This window comes from Callorhinus ursinus, unplaced genomic scaffold (assembly GCF_003265705.2).
Source record: "Callorhinus ursinus isolate GAN/ISIS: 27379988/994484 unplaced genomic scaffold, GSC_fseal_2.0 scaffold38, whole genome shotgun sequence".
Taxonomy (NCBI): Eukaryota; Metazoa; Chordata; class Mammalia; order Carnivora; family Otariidae; genus Callorhinus; species Callorhinus ursinus.
Genome location: NW_027397100.1, coordinates 165883 through 183073, shown reverse-complemented (window position 1 = coordinate 183073; position 17191 = coordinate 165883). Strand labels below are relative to the sequence as shown.

The following is a 17191-nucleotide window of genomic DNA, read 5'->3' as shown; positions in this document are numbered from 1 at the left end:
AGGGGGAGCAGCAGAGGGAGAGGGAGAAGCAGGTTCCCCGTTGAGCAGGGAGCCCGACGTGGAGCTTGATCCCAGAACCCTGGGATCATGACCTGAGCCGAAGGCAGATGCTTAACTGACTAAGCCACCCAGGTGTCCGAGTTTCAGTCTTGGTCTGCCCTTTTTTGACTATGGGAATAAAGAATTAAAGCCAGTGTAAATGTTAAAGCACACTGATGAAGTTAGATGTGGTGGCACTATTATCTCTATTTACCTTCAGGGTTACTCTTGGGATCATCTAACCCTGAATGGTGAGGCCAACGTTTGTCTTCTAGGCACCATCTCTAGGCACCGTCTCTGAGATGAGGAACTAGGGCTGGTGACAGATGGGTTGGGTTACTTGTCCAAGATCCTGGCTAATAAGGAAGAATTTGCTGCTGGATCTGCCTGATGTTGAAGTCTGTACTGTTTTGTTTTGTGTCTACCATGTGGACCTGCAATAAATAATTTGATAAAATGGAGTAGGTTTAAATAAACATCTAACATACTCTAGCTATTATGTGTGTACGTATGTGTGTATGTGTATATATGTTATCTACACATAACGTACATAACAATATTTTACTGTTTAAAAAAAAGCTATTTTTGGAGTTATCAGTCATTTTATGCAGGCTCAGTTTCCTGTCTTGAGGCTGCTTGAGATTAATTTTCACAGACGAAACAATAGCAAAAATGTTCTTTGTATTCTTAGTCTTTTTACACTGATAGAGAAAAAATTTTTCCAATATGAAATAATATTTATTTACTTACCTTGAGATCGTCAAACCTGGTAACAGGAATTTTTACCTTCTAAAGTGGTTCTTTCTCTGTATCTATTATGATTTGGCAGGTTAAAGAACAGTACTTCACATTTTGTAATAGAAAATGCTAAATAGAACAAAAAAGGAAAATACTAAATAGAACATCTTTAGAACATCTTTATTCAAGTAGTTTAGTGACATGAACCTTTAAAATGATCTCATTAATGTTTTCTTTTATTATAAAAGCAATACATACACATTATAAAAGTTAGAAATTAGCAAGCAGGAAAAATCAAATAGTTCATCACATATTTTCTAGTTGCTACCTGTTCTTTCATAGGAGGTTTGTTGCACGGAGAGCAGTACTTTTTTTGGAGAGGTTTTATTCTCCGTCCCTGAGGTAAACTTTTTCTGAGCATCTATTTTGTGTTTGTCATCTGGCTCTTGGAGCTAAGCTCAGGGGAGGTGCTTGAGGACAGAACATCCTTATTCTGGGCGCAGCACATAAACATTTACTCTTTCCTGGAATGCATTTGTCCCTCCTTTGTAGGGTTGTTCCCCCCGCCCCCCCATCATTAAGATGTGTGTGTGTGTGTGTGTGTGTGTGTGTGTGTGTGTGTGTGTGTGTTTTAATATGTCATTAAAGGTCTGAATTTTAAACAGATTCTTAGACTGGGGCCTCTGTTTGTCAGCTCATCTGCCATTAGTGCCTTTGTCATCCCCAGTAGCATTTTTAGAACTCTGTTTTACCATGTGAAGCTGTATGAGTTTTCCCAATCCAAACCTGCTTTTCTTCAACATTTTAACTTTTTTGACAAACACCATGGAGAGGACAAATAGATGAGGAGAGATATAGAAAAGGCTTTCCAATCTGTTTGGAATCAAATTATTGACTACTTCTTTTAAGTCATTTGTCTGTACCTCTTGGGTCAGGATTTCTATCACCTTCCTGATTTGGGGGACCCTGTTGGTGCTGAGCATAAAAGGTCATCTGGATCTGGGTATTGCATTTTTTTAGTAAGGCCTTTGCAGAACAGACAAAAACAACCATTGATAGTCTTGACAGCAACATGAGCTTTCAATCATAATCTGACATTTTGTGACGAGGGAGCATAATTTGTTGTGGATATCCATGTCCCGAATGTTGATCACACAGTTTTTGCCCAGGGCATCCTCGGTAATTATTTTGAATTTTTAAAATGTGACTTCAATATTCTGCAGATCAGCAGGGCTCACTTCAAAAGCACAACTCTTCAGGCCATCAGAGGCAATTTTGGTCCCTTTGACAAAGTTCTTACGAATAATGTTTTTGGATTATTCCTTATATGGAGCATAGCTGGTGCTTTCTCCTCATTCCACTCTTTCTTTGACAGTGGGTCAACTACTTTCTTCTTGGCTCCTTTTTAAAAAAATATTTTAAAATTTATTACTGTTATTATTATTACTATTTAGAGAGAGAGAATCTTAAGCAGGCTCCACACCCAGCGTAGAGCCTAGCACTAGGCTTGATCTCATGACCCTGAGATCATGACCTGAGCCAAAATCAAGTTGGATGCTTAACTGACTGAGCCACCCAGGGGCCTCTCTTTTTGGCTAGTTTTTGCATTTCCCTGGTGTACTGCTCAGAAAGTGTGAAAAGGCATAGCTGTCCATTTTTTAAGGACCATCTTCATGAAACCTTGAAACCTATGAAATTCATAGCATTTTCTTTTGAAGATTTCATTCATTTATTTGACAGAGAGAGAGAGACAGAGAGGGAACACAAGCAGGGCGAGTGGGAGAGGGAGAAGCAGGCTTCCCGCTGAGCAGGGAGCCCAATGTGGGGCTTGATCCCAGGACCCTGGGATCATGACCTGAGCTGAAGGCAGACGCCCAATGACTGAGCCACCCAGGTGCCCCTTCATAGCATTTTTGAGTTGTATAAATTGTATAGTCAAATACACTAGAGACAACTAGTTAAGCAAATGTTAAGCAAAAGTCAGGAACTTCCAGAATTGTAGAAATGAATATTTGGTTAACAGTCCTGATTTAGATTTTAAGTGTCCAAAAATGCAGTCACTTCTCAGATGGAAAGAATTGTTCCTGCTAGCTGTGTAGGCAGGTATTTTCATAGTCTTCAGATGTCAAATGTCTTCAGATGAACAATTTTAGTGGTAGGTGTTGTTTTTTCCTTTAAGTGAAAATGAACCTAAGGTTATCTGGACACGTCATACTCTGTACATTCAGAAAGTGAAAGGAGTTTTGTGATACTCTTACGTTTTGTACAGTAGAACATTTAACGTAAGAGTGTCTTGTAGGACTATGTCCTTAAAAAGAAAAGTTCTGGATATAGCAGAGAAAGTGGAGAAAAGATTGTGTCTTTATTTTATTCTTCAGCACTATGCCATTCATGTGCAACCAGTAAATACTTGTGGGTTGGATTTAAATCTTTATTTTCTGTTTAATAGGAAAAGTTGTCAATATAGATACAAATTCACTGAGATCCTCCATGAGACCCGGCTTTGAAGATATAATCCGAAGGTGTATCCAGAGATTTTTTAGTCTTAATGATGGTCAGTCATGGTCCCAGAAACGTCACTATCAAGAAGGTAAAGAATTTTGAGTTTGATTCTTGGTCTTGTTACTGTGTTTGTGTACCATAAAGGATTAAGTATATACGTGGCTGCTTTTGCGTGTGGGTAGGAAACTGATTCTTGAGCAGTCTTCGTTTAGCCTGCTTATAATTTTGGTGCAAGTCCATTCTTTTCACTGGATTTTGAAAATGTGGCCCTTGAAGTACATTTCCTTTCTCTCCTCTCTTATATGTATCTATTTAGTCAATTGTAGTCACTAGTGATGGCATATTTTCCCCAACAGCTTATATCCATGGCCATGCAGAAACCCCAGTGTATCGATTCTCATTGGCTGATGGAACCATAGTGACAGCACAAACCAAAAGCAAACTCTTCCGAAATCCTGTCACAAATGATCGGCATGGCTTTGTCTCAACCCACTTTCTTCAGAGGTAATGATAGATTACTGGGTCTCCTCACATTGAATGCAGCAGTGTTCTCAAGGTGCTTTAGTATTAATTTAAAAAGGTTTAACGAGAAAAAGCAGAGACGTTGGATTTGCTGAAGTGAGTTTAGAATCCTGGATTGTTGCACTTATTTTACTTACTTATTTTTTAAAGATGTTATTTATTATTTAACAGAGACACAGCGTGAGAGGGAACACAAGCAGGGGGAGTGGAGAGGGAGAAGCAGGCTTTCCACTGAGCAGGGAGCCTGATGCGGGGCTTGATCCCAGGACCCTGAGATCATGACCTGAGCCAAAGGCAGACACTTAACGACTGAGCCACCCAGGCGCCCCTTATTTTACTTATTTTATTTTATTTTTTTTTAAAGATTTTATTTATTTGAGAGAGAGAGAATGAGAGAGAGCACGAGAGGGAAGAGGGTCAGAGGGAGAAGCAGACTCCCTGCTGAGCAGGGAGCCCGATGCGGGACTTGATCCTGGGACTCCAGGATCATGACCTGAGCCGAAGGCAGTCGCTTAACCAACTGAGCCACCCAGGCACCCTATTTTACTTATTTTAATGTGCTGCCAAAGCGAGCATATATTTTTAAGATTATATTATTATGTGAAAATGAAGGTTTGTTCATTAAATAATTACTTCCTAGGAAAGCTGGGGAATGGGAAGGCTAGTGGATAAAAGAGTGTAAAAAATCTGACTACTGCTGTTACCTTTCATTTCTGATGATATGTTTACGTTGCTTCTAGTGATTGAATTTGAAATTTAAAAGTAGACTTTAAGAAAAAAAGATACTATTGCTGTTGCTAATGGTAAATGCGCAGCACATGGAAGAGCAGAATATTCATGCGTTAATTATCTTGAGTAATTTGCACTTACCTCCAGGTTAGCCCCTCGAGGTGGGGCAACTGTAGTAAACTGTGCTGCGAGCCCAGCGACCATAGTTCTTGGCCCTTCACGGTGCTGTGCTTGTGGTCACTCATTTAGATTCTGTGGCATATTAAAAAATACGTTATTGGGTTCATAACTGATCAATATTTAGATTGGAATTGACACTAAGTATTGCCTAGGATAAACTCCTGGGCACTTATTTCATCATTTAAAAAAAAATGTGAGTGCTTTAATGCATGCCTGTAATATTTTAGTGAAAGTTTGTCCTCTTTCTTTGCAGGGAACAGAATGGGTATAGAGCAACCACGAATCCTGTTGGACCAGGCATTAGACCTCCAGCAGCCGGATGTAACAGTTCGGTAGGCGGCATGAGTATGTCGCCAAACCAAGGTTTACAGATGCTGAGCAACAGGACCTATGGCTTGGCTGACCCCAGCACCACAGGGCAGATGAGTGGGGCTAGGTACGGGGCCTCCAATCCCATAGCTTCAATGAACCCTGGGCCAGGCATGCAGTCACCATCTTCCTACCAGAACAACAACTATGGTCTCAACATGAGTAGCCCCCCACATGGGAGCCCTGGCCTTGGCTCCAACCAGCAGAACATCATGATTTCTCCTCGTAACCGTGGGAGTCCAAAGATGGCCTCACATCAGTTTTCTCCTGTTGCAGGTACTGGTGTAGGCATTTCCTTTTCTTTATGTCTTCTTCCTCAGTAATTCTTCTCTTCTTGCTCTGTTGTAATCCTTGTAAAGTTTGTTCATTTTATAAAAAACTCTGAAGAGTTCAGTGACATTTTTGTTACAGCATCCAGTAGTTAATTCTTTCCCTTATTTCTCTCCCAATCCAGGTGTGCACTCTCCCATGGGATCTTCTGGTAATACTGGGAGCCACAGCTTTTCTAGCAGCTCTCTGAGTGCACTTCAAGCTATCAGTGAGGGTGTGGGGACTTCTCTTTTATCCACTCTGTCTTCACCAGGCCCCAAATTGGATAACTCTCCCAATATGAGTATGAGCCAGCCAAATAAAGTGAACAGTCAGGATTCCAAGAGTCCCTTGGGCTTGTATTGTGACCAGAATCCAGTGGAGAGTTCAATGTGTCAGTCAAATAGCAGGGATCACCTCAGTGACAAAGAAAGTAAGGAGAGCACTGTTGAAGGGTCAGAGAATCAGAGGGGTCCTCTAGAAAGCAAGGGTCATAAAAAATTACTGCAGTTACTTACCTGTTCTTCTGATGACCGGGGCCATTCCTCCTTGACCAACTCCCCCCTGGATTCAAGTTGTAAAGACTCTTCCATTAGCGTCACCAGCCCCTCTGGGGTCTCTTCTTCCACCTCTGGAGGAGTGTCCTCCACATCGAATATGCATGGGTCACTGCTGCAGGAGAAGCACCGGATTCTGCACAAGTTGCTGCAGAATGGGAATTCACCTGCAGAAGTAGCCAAGATTACTGCAGAAGCCACTGGGAAAGACACCAGTAGTACGGCGTCTTGTGTGGAAGGAAATGTCAAGCAGGAGCAACTAAGTCCTAAGAAGAAGGAAAATAATGCACTTCTTAGATATCTGCTAGACAGGGATGATCCTAGTGATACACTCTCTAAAGAACTGCAGCCCAAAGTGGAAGGAGTGGACAGTAAAATGAGTCAGTGCAGCAGCTCCACCATTCCTAGCTCAAGTCAAGAGAAGGACTCTAAAATTAAGACAGAAACAAATGAAGAGGTAATTTGTTTTTCTCTATTCTAGCTTAGTCATTGTGTTTAATCATTGCATTTCTGTGTTAGAAAGACCATGTGTTATATGCAAAATCTTATCTTCTGTTTTAGGTTTATGTGATAGAAGTTACCCTTGAGCTGTCATTTCTGTATAATTTTTTGGGCATCAGTAAAGTGTATTTTTATTTATTTATTTTATTTTTAAAAGATTTTATTTATTTATTCGACAGAGAGAGAGAGACAGTGAGAGAGGGAACACAAGCAGGGGGAGTGGGAGAGGGAGAAGTAGGCTTCCCGCCGAGCAGGGAGCCCGATGCAGGGCTCGATCCCAGGACCCTGGGATCATGACCTGAACTGAAGGCACACACTTAACCGACTGAGCCACTCAGGCGCCCCAGTAAAGTGTATTATGATGCAATTTGGAAATACCAGATGTGCGTGTTTTAAAATGTGACTCTAACTCGAACCAGTTGGTAGCCAGTTTGAAAATTTTCAGGGGGGTTTTTATTGTTGGAATGAGCAGATTGGGTCTTTTAAAGGGATAGTAGAAAGAAACGGGGAAAAAATTGTATTAAGTAACTGATTTTGATTTGTACCTAAAAACAAATTTCGTACTATATGTGATCTCATTCTATATAAGGGCTTCCCATACTGCTTGAGGATCACTCTTCTGGGAGACTTCACCTGAGAAAATTAAAGTCTTGGGGGAAGTCTTACTGTTAGGATGTCTGTTTAATTTTGTTTAACCTAGTGCTCTCCAAACTGTGGACCAAGAACCGTTTTTAAAACATGCCTATGAATCTCTTACTGAACGTCAGCTTGTTGCCTTTATTATTAATCACACTTGTTTTCCGAAGGTAGGTGTAGAGGCAGACCTCTCTGTCAACTAATGATCCTGACATTAGCTGGAAAATATCCTACAGTTTGAGAATTAAAGTTCTAATGCAGATTAAAAAAATGCCCCTTTGAAAGCACTTCCAAACCCAGAGAATTTATTTCAGTACACTGATCTAAGTCTCAAGGAAGAAGATTTGGGGGTAGGGGTCTTAAGAAGCCAGACTTTAAGTTGGACATTACTATTTTAGGTAACTATTGTATTTTACTTATTCCTATTTCATTTGTGTTCTTCTGATGAATATGTTTATACCTATGTATCTAGTAATGTTAATGAAAAAAAATTAATACAGGTTAATTAAAGAATTTTTTTTCCAGGGATCTGGAGACTTGGATAATCTAGATGCTATTCTTGGTGATCTGACTAGTTCTGACTTCTACAATAATTCCATATCCACAAGTGGTAGTAATCTGGGAACCAAGCAACAAATGTTTCAAGGAACTCATTCTCTGGGTAAGAAAGAACTAGGTTTTATTCTTGCTGCCTTTTAAAAGTTTCTGCACATTTGTATGTACAATTACCCCTTGAACAACACTGGTTTGAACTGCACGTGTTCACTTACACACGTGGATTTTTTGGATAAATACAGTACTGTAAATGTATTTTCTTATGATTTAAAAACAACAACAACAAACCCCCAAAAACCCAAAACAAAAAACAAAATGCAGGGCTTGAACTCAAACCCTTGAGATCAAGACCTGAGCCGAGATCAAGACCTGAGCCGAGATCAAGAGTTGGACACCTAACTGACTGGGCCACCCAGACCCACCTCTCATGATTTTCTTGATTTCTCTAGTTTAACAATATAGTACATAACACATGTAACATACAAAATATGTGCTAACTGACTTATTGGTAAGTCTTTTGGTCAAAGTAGGCTATTAGTAGTTAAGTTTCTGGGGTCAGTAGTTACATGGACCATGTATTGGGAGCTCAGTGCTCCTAACCCTGTGGTGGTCACGGGTCAGCTGTACTCTTAGAATAAGATGGGAATCTGATTAGCATTTTTAGCTTCAAAATACATATCATGCCTCTCAGAGTTTGTTTTTCTTTTTTTTTTTAATAATTCATAGTGCATATGTTTTAAAAAGTTTCCTGGACATTTTCCTGTTTCTTAAAATTTCCTATTTCTAACTAATATGCCAGTAATCATGGAACTTCTAGGAAAATGTTCATTTTTGGTTGCTCCAGATGAGTGGTAGCTACCAGAGCATATATTTTTGTCAGGCACAGAGACTTGAATTAAGCAGCTAAAACTGTAGATCGAAACTTCTCCTGTGACACTTGTGGAACCTTGTCATTTAGCTGTGAGTCTTTTCTTCTTTTAGTGTTTGTTGGTTCTCTCCCAGCCTCTCTTCCACAGCTGTGTGGTTTCCTCATTCATCAGTTTAAGAAGGGTATACTACAGGTATTGATTGAACAAGAAAAATTCACAGTTATCAGGAATGGTGGTTACTCACTTTCAGTGGCACTATTTCCTAAACTGAAATGAAATGGGTAGTCCAATCAATCAGATAAATTGGAGAAAGAAAAAAGGGGGAAATACCATATTTCATTCCTTGTTTGATTAGAAGGCAACTTATCTAGTTACATTTAATTTTAAGTTTTAAACAGAATCCACTTAAGTACATATAGGGAAGAACCTCTAGGAGTTTGAACATTGATAACATTTTCAATATTAAGTGAAGCAGAGTATGAATGACCATGTCAGGCTGTGGAACAGTACATCAGCCAACACTGGGACTCTTGTTTCTACTGTATTTGGAATATGAGGCTTTCTTCTTCTTCCTTTTTTTTTTCTTCCATACTTAGTGTTTATTTTAGTAAAAAAGACGTTCTTGTGTGGGTGGTATTGGTATTCCTGTACTGTGTTTGATTACTTAATGTACTGAATCATCAGAGGATTTTTATGTGTTGTGCATCTGTGTTTCAACAGGTCTGAGGAGTCCACAGTCTGTGCAGGCCATTCGTCCCCCATATAACCGAGCAGTGTCTCTAGATAGCCCTGTTTCTGTTGGCTCAAGTCCTCCAGTAAAGAATATCAGTGCTTTCCCCATGTTACCAAAGCAGCCCATGTTGGGTGGGAATCCAAGAATGATGGATAGTCAGGAAAATTACGGCTCAACTATGGGTATGTTATTTCTAATCAGTACTTACGATTAAAATTTTCTTTTGGGTAAAGCAAATTTAAAATACTTCAACCCATTTAAACAGTTGGGATTAAATAATAGGTTTTTGAATAACAGTAGCATAATATTTCTTTCACGAGTTTCCTTAATTTATTCTACATCTTGGTTATTTTAAACTTTCAGGGAAGCTAGTTGAATACGTGGCAACAATTGCCTATCAAAAATGTCTTAAAAAATAAATGTCTCAATAGTTGGCCAGCCCTATTCTTCGGAAGACAGCACTTTTTTGGTCAAGTTTGCGTGTAATGACTATACTTCTATAAGAAGGATTTTAGTATAATATGGGAAAGACATAATCATTTCTACCTGTTTTAGGTGGACCAAACAGAAATGTGACTGTGAATCAGACTCCTTCCTCAGGAGACTGGGTCTTACCAAACTCAAAGGCCAGTAGAATGGAAACTATGAGTGCCAACTCCATGGGAAGACCAGGCGCAGATTATAATGCTTCTCTACCCAGACCTGCAGTGGGCGGCTCGATGCCCACCTTGCCTCTGCGGGCCGGTAGCATCCCAGGGGCGAGACCAGTGTTGCAGCAGCAGCAGCAGCAGATGCTTCAAATGCGTAAGCATCCCTTCCATAAAAAAAAGAAAATTAGATGATTTAGGGTAATTTTTGCTGTTGCCTTCTTTGAAAATGTATCCCCTCTTTTTCTTCCTTCAGGGCCTGGTGAGATTCCCATGGGAATGGGAGTCAGTCCGTATGGCCAGGCAGCACCGTCTAACCAACCGGGTTCCTGGCCAGATGGCATGTTGTCCATGGAACAGGGCCCTCATGGGACTCAAAATAGGTGGGGCTTTGTTATGTGACTCTGTTGAAAATGCTAGCATTGGATTATCTAGACGAGGGTCAGAACACAGGAGCAACCCTGAAAGAGAATGAGGAAAACTCACTGTGATTGAGGTGCTTGGCTGCCATCTGGGCGTTTCTTGTCTGACTGTGTAAAAATCGAGGCGAGGCAGCAAGTCAGCGAGGAGGAGACCGCTTCATTGCTTAGCTATCAAGACCAGTGAGTGCTCAAACTGGAGAGGATAAATTACCACCAGTTTGAGAAGATAAATGGTGTTCAGAGGGTGAGCCTCAATTTTCTGGCAGATTAATTTTTAAGGATTTGATAATTCTTTTCTAAAATTATTTAAAACATTTCAGGGATGGTGAAAGTGAACTGTAGCACTCTGTTTTTGTGAAAGAAAGATGTGGATTATGTCTGTATTTCATTTTTATTTAGCTTGGTCAATAACTCATTTGCATGAAAGAAGCCACCTGTAAAAGTCAAGTCTAACTTGAATTCTTTAATAGATTAAGCAAAGAAAAAATGAATCGAACTGTTGAGTAGACAGTGGCATAGCTCTGTGAGTTTATTAGCTTGAGTGCTTCTCTACTCAATGGAGAACAAATAGTCTCATGATGGAATTTTTTTCTGAGGCAGAATGAATATCTGGTTCTATGTCCTTCTTATATGTTGGAGGACTGTGGCACTTTACTGTAGGTGTATGGAGTTTGTATTATACTTGTTAATACGTGAGCTCTGTGGGCCAAGGATAACAAAGTTATTTTGGCAGGTCCCAGGCTCAGTTTGCTGATAGTTCAGCATTTCTGTGTTGGGTTTTTTTTCCCCCTGGTCCTTTGTTGATTTCTTTCTCTCTCTCTCTCTTTTTTTGTTTTAAGATTTTATTTATTCATAAGAGAGAGAGAGGCAGAGGGAGAAGCAGGCTCCCTGCTGAGCAGGGAGCCCGTTGTGGGACTCGATCCCAGGACCCTGGGATCATGACCTGAGCCAAAGGCAGACGCTTAACAGCTGAGCCACCGAGGCATCCCTTTGTTGATTTCTTCAAGTTAACAAATATCATAACTACTACCACTTCTGTTCTTGTACTAGCCCATCCCCCTCAGCCTCTGCTATCCCTCACATGTCTAGGGATCTAGTAGTTACATTTTGGTGGTGGGATTGTAAATTAAATATGTGTAAGCTAGGTGTGGTGGTTGTAAGATGGCCTGGCTCAGTTTAAAATGTGGGCCTTCAATTTAAGTTGGTGCCATTTGCTCTTCTCTGTTACTTGGTTTATTATTTGTACTCGTCATATTTAAGTTATTATTGCACATTAAAAATGTGCGTGGTTACTCTGTGTGTGTGTGTGTGTGTGTGTGTGTGTGTGTGTGTGTGTGTTGGAGGAAAAGCAGCATTGACATTGATTGCAAATCTCTTTTTAGGCCACTTCTTAGGAATTCCCTGGATGATCTCCTTGGGCCACCTTCTAACCTAGAAGGGCAGAGTGATGAAAGAGCATTGTTGGACCAGCTGCACACTCTCTTGAGCAACACAGATGCCACAGGCTTGGAAGAAATTGACAGAGCTCTGGGCATCCCTGAACTTGTAAACCAAGTAGGTGGCACTAACACGGAAATGGAGGTGTATGTGTGCGCACTCTCAAGTGAGCATGTGTGTGCGCACATCCATGAAGCCATGCACATGAATGCCTGTCTGGGAGTCTTTCCTATTAACTTGAGTTACATCACTACATTCATGGAGGCCAGTATTACATTTAGAAATCATACTGCCAGCAGCCTACTGTTTTAGAAAGCTGTCCAATTTTAGGCAGCTATAGAAATGATCCAATAAAATCTCTATGTGGTTTTATTTATTCATTTACTTACTTATTTAAAGATTTTATTTATTTGACAGAGATAGACATAGTGGCGAGAGAGGAACACAAGCAGGGGGAGTGGGAGAGGGAGAAGCAGGCTTCCCGCTGAGCAGGGAGCCCGATGTGGGGCTCGATCCCAGGACCCTGGGATCATGACCTGGGCCGAAGGCAGACGCTTAATGACTGAGCCACCCAGGCGCCCCTTCTATGCAGTTTTAAAAATGCTGCTTTTTACTTACGTTAGTCGAATCCTCATTTTTATAATTAACTCTTTTTACTACCTGGCCAAGCAGTATATACTCTGAGGAGACAAGCTTTTTTTTGTGTCAAACAAAACCCCTTTACAGTAGTGAATATGAAATATGAACATCTCAACAATAGCATCTCTCATTCCCAGTTACCTGTGCAGCCTTATGAAAATATGTCATTCACAAACCTGTGTTTTTGAAACATAAAGAGCCGTGTGTGTGTGGGGGGGGAGGACAGTGTATAGATCTATGTACTCAGTGATAATTAGGCAAGATTCTCAGGGGGTTACACAAAGGATCATACTCCTCTGTGGCAAACACTGCCACAGAAGTTTGTAAAGGGTGGGTGGGAAATGTAGAGCAGTGATGATGTATGTCTCTAGCAATACCATTTTCATGCCCCTGGCGCTGCAGAAAGGCGTCTCACCTGGCTGAGGGTGGATGTGAGGGCTACACAGCGACCGATAAGCTTGAACTACCCCTTAAAATTTTATTTAAGCCGGAAAGAGCTTTCTCTGCTCTAATGATAAAATAGTTAATGATCATTATGTAAAGTCTGACAATGACAAAAAAAAGGTACATATCAAAAAAATAAAAAATCCTCTTTAATCCCTCAGTCATCTTTTTAAATTTTTTATTTAATTTTTTCCCCCATTTTTTAAAGTAATCTCTACGCCCAACAATGGGGCTCCAACTCACAACCCCGAGATCAAGAGCCACAAGCTCCATCAGCTGGGCCAGCCAGGTGCCCCTTAGTCATCTTTTTTTTGTTTAATATATACGTCTTTAATTTTAATAGGCATATAGTATCTACTAAATAGAACACAATTTATTTAACCGGTACTCTACTGATGAAATTTAAATTGTTTCTAAATAATTATCATGAACAATTCTATGAATTACTCCCATCTTGTTCACTTAGTTTTTCTTACCTACAGTCTGAGAGAAAGATTGATTGGGTTAGAGAGAGTATATATTTTAGAGTTTTGTAGGTTGTTTTCCTAAAGGATTGTACAGCTGCTTTCCCACACAGAGGCTGAGGATTGGGGTTCCTGACCCTCACAAGCTCTGTACTGTGGCCCAAGTAGATGAAAGACCCACAGTGTGGACAAGCAAGTGATGAAACAAATACTGAGCATGATTATTCTTTTAAATCTTTTCCAGTCTGATTGGCAACAAAGATGCTTGTTTTATTTTTATTTTTTAATGATTTTATATTAGTAATCTCTTATACCAATGTGGGGTTCGGACTCACAACCCCAAGATGAAGAGTCGTGTGTTCTTCTGACTGAGACAGCCAGGCACCCAGAGATGCATGTGTATGTGTGTTTTTTTGTTTGTTTTTTCCCAAGAGGGAGAGAGGAGGAGCCTGGGAAGAGCAAAGGGAGGAGAGAGACTCTTTTTAAAAAAATTTTTTATTGTTATGTTAATCACCATACATTACATCATTAGTTTTGGATGTAGTGTTCCATGATTCATTGTTTGTGCATAACACCCAGTGCTCCACGCAGAACGTACCCTCTTTAATACCCATCACCAGGCTAACCCATCCCCCTACCCCCCTCCCCTCTAGAACCCTCAGTTTGTTTCTCAGAGTCCATCGTCTCTCATGGTTCGTCTCCCCCTCCGACTTACTCCCCTTCATTCTTCCCCTCCTGCTATCTTCTTCTTTTTTTTCTTAACATATATTGCATTATTTGCTTCAGAAGTACAGAACTGTGATTCAACAGTCTTGCACAGTTCACAGCGCTCACCATAGCGCATACCCTCCCCAATGTCTATCACCCAGCCACCCCCTCCCTCCCACCCCCCACCACTCAGCAACACTCAGTTTGTTCCTGAGATTAAGAATTCCTCATATCAGTGAGGTCATATGATACATGTCTTTCTCTGATTGACTTATTTCACTCAGCATAATACCCTCCAGTTCCATCCACGTCGTTGCAAATGGCAAGATCTCATTCCTTTTTTTTTTTTTTTTAGATTTTATTTATTTGTTTGAGAGAGAGAGAGAATGAGAGATAGAGAGCATGAGAGGGAGGAGGGTCAGAGGGAAAGGCAGACTCCCTGCTGAGCAGGGAGCCCGATGTGGGACTCGATCCCGGGACTCCAGGACCATGACCTGAGCCGAAGGCAGTCGCTTAACCAACTGAGCCAGCCAGGCGCCCGAGATCTCATTCCTTTTGATGGCTGCATAATATTCCATTGTGTATATATACCACATATTTTTTTTAAAGATTTATTTATTTTTTTGAGAGAGTGAGAATGAGAGAGAGAGTACATGAGAGCGGGGAGGGTCAGAGGGAGAAGCAGACTCCTCGCTGAGCAGGGAGCCTGATGTGGGACTCGATCCCGGGACTCCAGGATCATGACTTGAGCTGAAGGCAGTTGCTTAACCAACTGAGCCACCCAGGTGCCCAGTATACCACGTGTTCTTTACCCATTCATCTGTTGATGGACATCTTGGCTCTTCCCACAGTTTGGCTGTTGTGGACATTGCTGCTATAAACATTGGGGTGCACGTACCCCTTCGGATCCCTACATTTGTATCTTTGTGGTAAATACCCAGTAGTGCAATTGCTGGATCGTATGGTAGCTCTATTTTCAACTGTTTGAGGAACCTCCATACTGTTTTCCAGAGTGGTTGCACCAACTTGCATTCCCACCAACAGTGTAGGAGGGTTCCCCTTAAGGAGAGAGACTCTTTTTTTTTTTAATTTTTTATTGTTATGTTAATCACCATATATTACATCATTAGTTTTTGATGCAGTGTTCCATGATTCATTGTTTGTTCATAACACCCAGTGCACCATGCAAAACGTGCCCTCCTCAATACCCATCACCAGGCTAACCCATCCCCCCACCCCCGTACCCTGTAGAACCCTCAGTTTGTTTTTCAGAGTCCATCATCAAGGAGAGAGACTCTTAAGCAGACTCCATGCCTAGTTTGGAGCCCAGTGTGGGGCTCGATCTCACAAGCCTGAGATCGTGACCTGAGCTGAAATAGGAGTCAGAGGCTTAATTGCCTGAGCCACCCAGGCGCCCAAACATGCTTGTTTTAAATTGTATTTTGTTGATTTGCAAGATTGAACATATTTCATGTTTTTTGGTCATTTATATGTGTTTTTAAAGTAGTTTCCTGATGGGGTTTTTGTTTATCTGCAACTGTACTTTATGCAGGTTTATTTATTGACTTGTTGATTCTTTCATTTAACAAATACTTGTCTTCTGTATGCCAGTTAGTCTTTTTTTTTTAGAGGCTGAGGGGCTGTAGTGAACAAATTAGTTTCTGCTCCCAAAGCTCAGAGTGCCGTGGAGCAGGTACACATGAGGCAAGGAGCCACCCGGATGGAGGCAGACATGGTGTGGTGGAGATCAGCAGGAACGACCTGCATCATACAAGGACCTTTTGTTAGGGTGGGGGCTGGTGGTGTCAACATTTTTCTCTAATTTTCTAAATTATTTTCTCTGAAATAATTTCTTCTATCTGAGCTGTGATTTGAAGGCTGTTTACTTGTCTAATATATTTGAATAGTTTTCCCAGTTTCTTTTTAGTGGGGGGCTTGTTGTGGTCTTATTCTTTAGTTTAAAAATGTTTGTGTTTTCAAGTCCAGGATGATGAGATAAAGAATTACTGGGGGCTGGGGTGAGTAGTCAGGAAAGCTTTTTTTGGGGAGATGACATGTAATGTGACATTTGAAGGATGAGATGGAGCCAGCTCGGCAATCAGCTAGGGGAAGAATGTTCCAGAAAAGGTACAGCTAACTCAAAGGCCTCAGGCAGGGAAGGGGGGGGGGGGGGGGGGGGTTCTACCAAGCGACTGAAAGTTCGTGAGAGCAGAGAGGGATTTCTTTGAGACGATGTTGGAGAAGTTAAGAGGAAGCTGGTTCCACAAACCATTTTATGGAGTCTGGAATTTTTCTGCTATGTAGGGAAGCCATGGAAGATTTTAAGCTTGCTTTCCTTTTTTGTTATAGTTAATTTTTATTTTTAGCCAAGTAACTTGTGTTTGAAACTGTAAAATGGTACAAAAATAGACTTTTTGAAGAATCACACGCATTTGCCCCACTCAGAGATAGTGAAACTCAAACTATTTTGGGAATATTTCTAAGTACTATGAGTATGCAGCTATTCCTCATCAATTTCAGTCTGTATCTGTTGATTTCCTGGTGCGATAGCTGACTGTACATTCATTGTCTCTTGTCTGAGAACCTGGGGTCAGGTATGCTCTGGAATTCAGGAATTTTTGCATTTAGAAAGATAAAATGGTGCATATATGCCATTTATTTTGTGGTACCCCTGGTGTAGTTTTGAGCAAAACTCTCATTTTAGGCATGACGTTAAGTGTATTGGGCCCTTGTGTGTCTGAAAATATCTTTATTCCTCCCCCTGCATGTCTGGCTGTGTATTAAATTTTGGGTTGAAAATAATTTCCTCTTAGAATTTTGAAAGAATTGTTCCACAGTTTTTTGGCATGCAGTGTTGCCATGGACTCATATTTCAGTCTGATTCCTGCTCTTTCGTGTGCTACCCATTGATTGTCTCTGGAATTATTCAGGAACCTTTTCCTTCTGAAGTTGCATGAAACCTCCTCATGGTGTGGGTCTTAACGCATTCATTCTGCTGTATGTCAGATGCACAGAGACTCCTTTTGGTTTGGTGGCATTTTTGTGTATCATTTCTCTTTTTTCTTTTTAATTAGTGAGTTTTAATTGCATTTATTGGTAATGGGGGCTGAATGTTTTTTTCTTTTTTAAAAAATTTTTTTAGGGTTGAATATTTCTAAAGCTTATCAGACATGTCATTTGGTATCATTTCT

At 40.7% G+C, this 17191-nt stretch overlaps 1 protein-coding gene across 7 annotated transcripts in view; it reads left to right on the top strand.

The window, feature by feature from the left end:
- The window catches only part of NCOA3 (nuclear receptor coactivator 3), a 139517-nt gene that overhangs the window by 110885 nt on the left and 11441 nt on the right, over positions 1–17191 (top strand). For all 7 annotated transcript variants that reach the window (XM_025875336.2, XM_025875502.2, XM_073880299.1 and 4 more), the window contains 9 exons: positions 3227–3367; positions 3636–3783; positions 4964–5355; positions 5534–6402; positions 7608–7743; positions 9227–9421; positions 9795–10043; positions 10143–10269; positions 11691–11862. In XM_025875336.2, the coding sequence (XP_025731121.2) occupies positions 3227–3367; positions 3636–3783; positions 4964–5355; positions 5534–6402; positions 7608–7743; positions 9227–9421; positions 9795–10043; positions 10143–10269; positions 11691–11862 (2429 nt within the window). The remainder of the gene's footprint in view (positions 1–3226; positions 3368–3635; positions 3784–4963; positions 5356–5533; positions 6403–7607; positions 7744–9226; positions 9422–9794; positions 10044–10142; positions 10270–11690; positions 11863–17191) is intronic.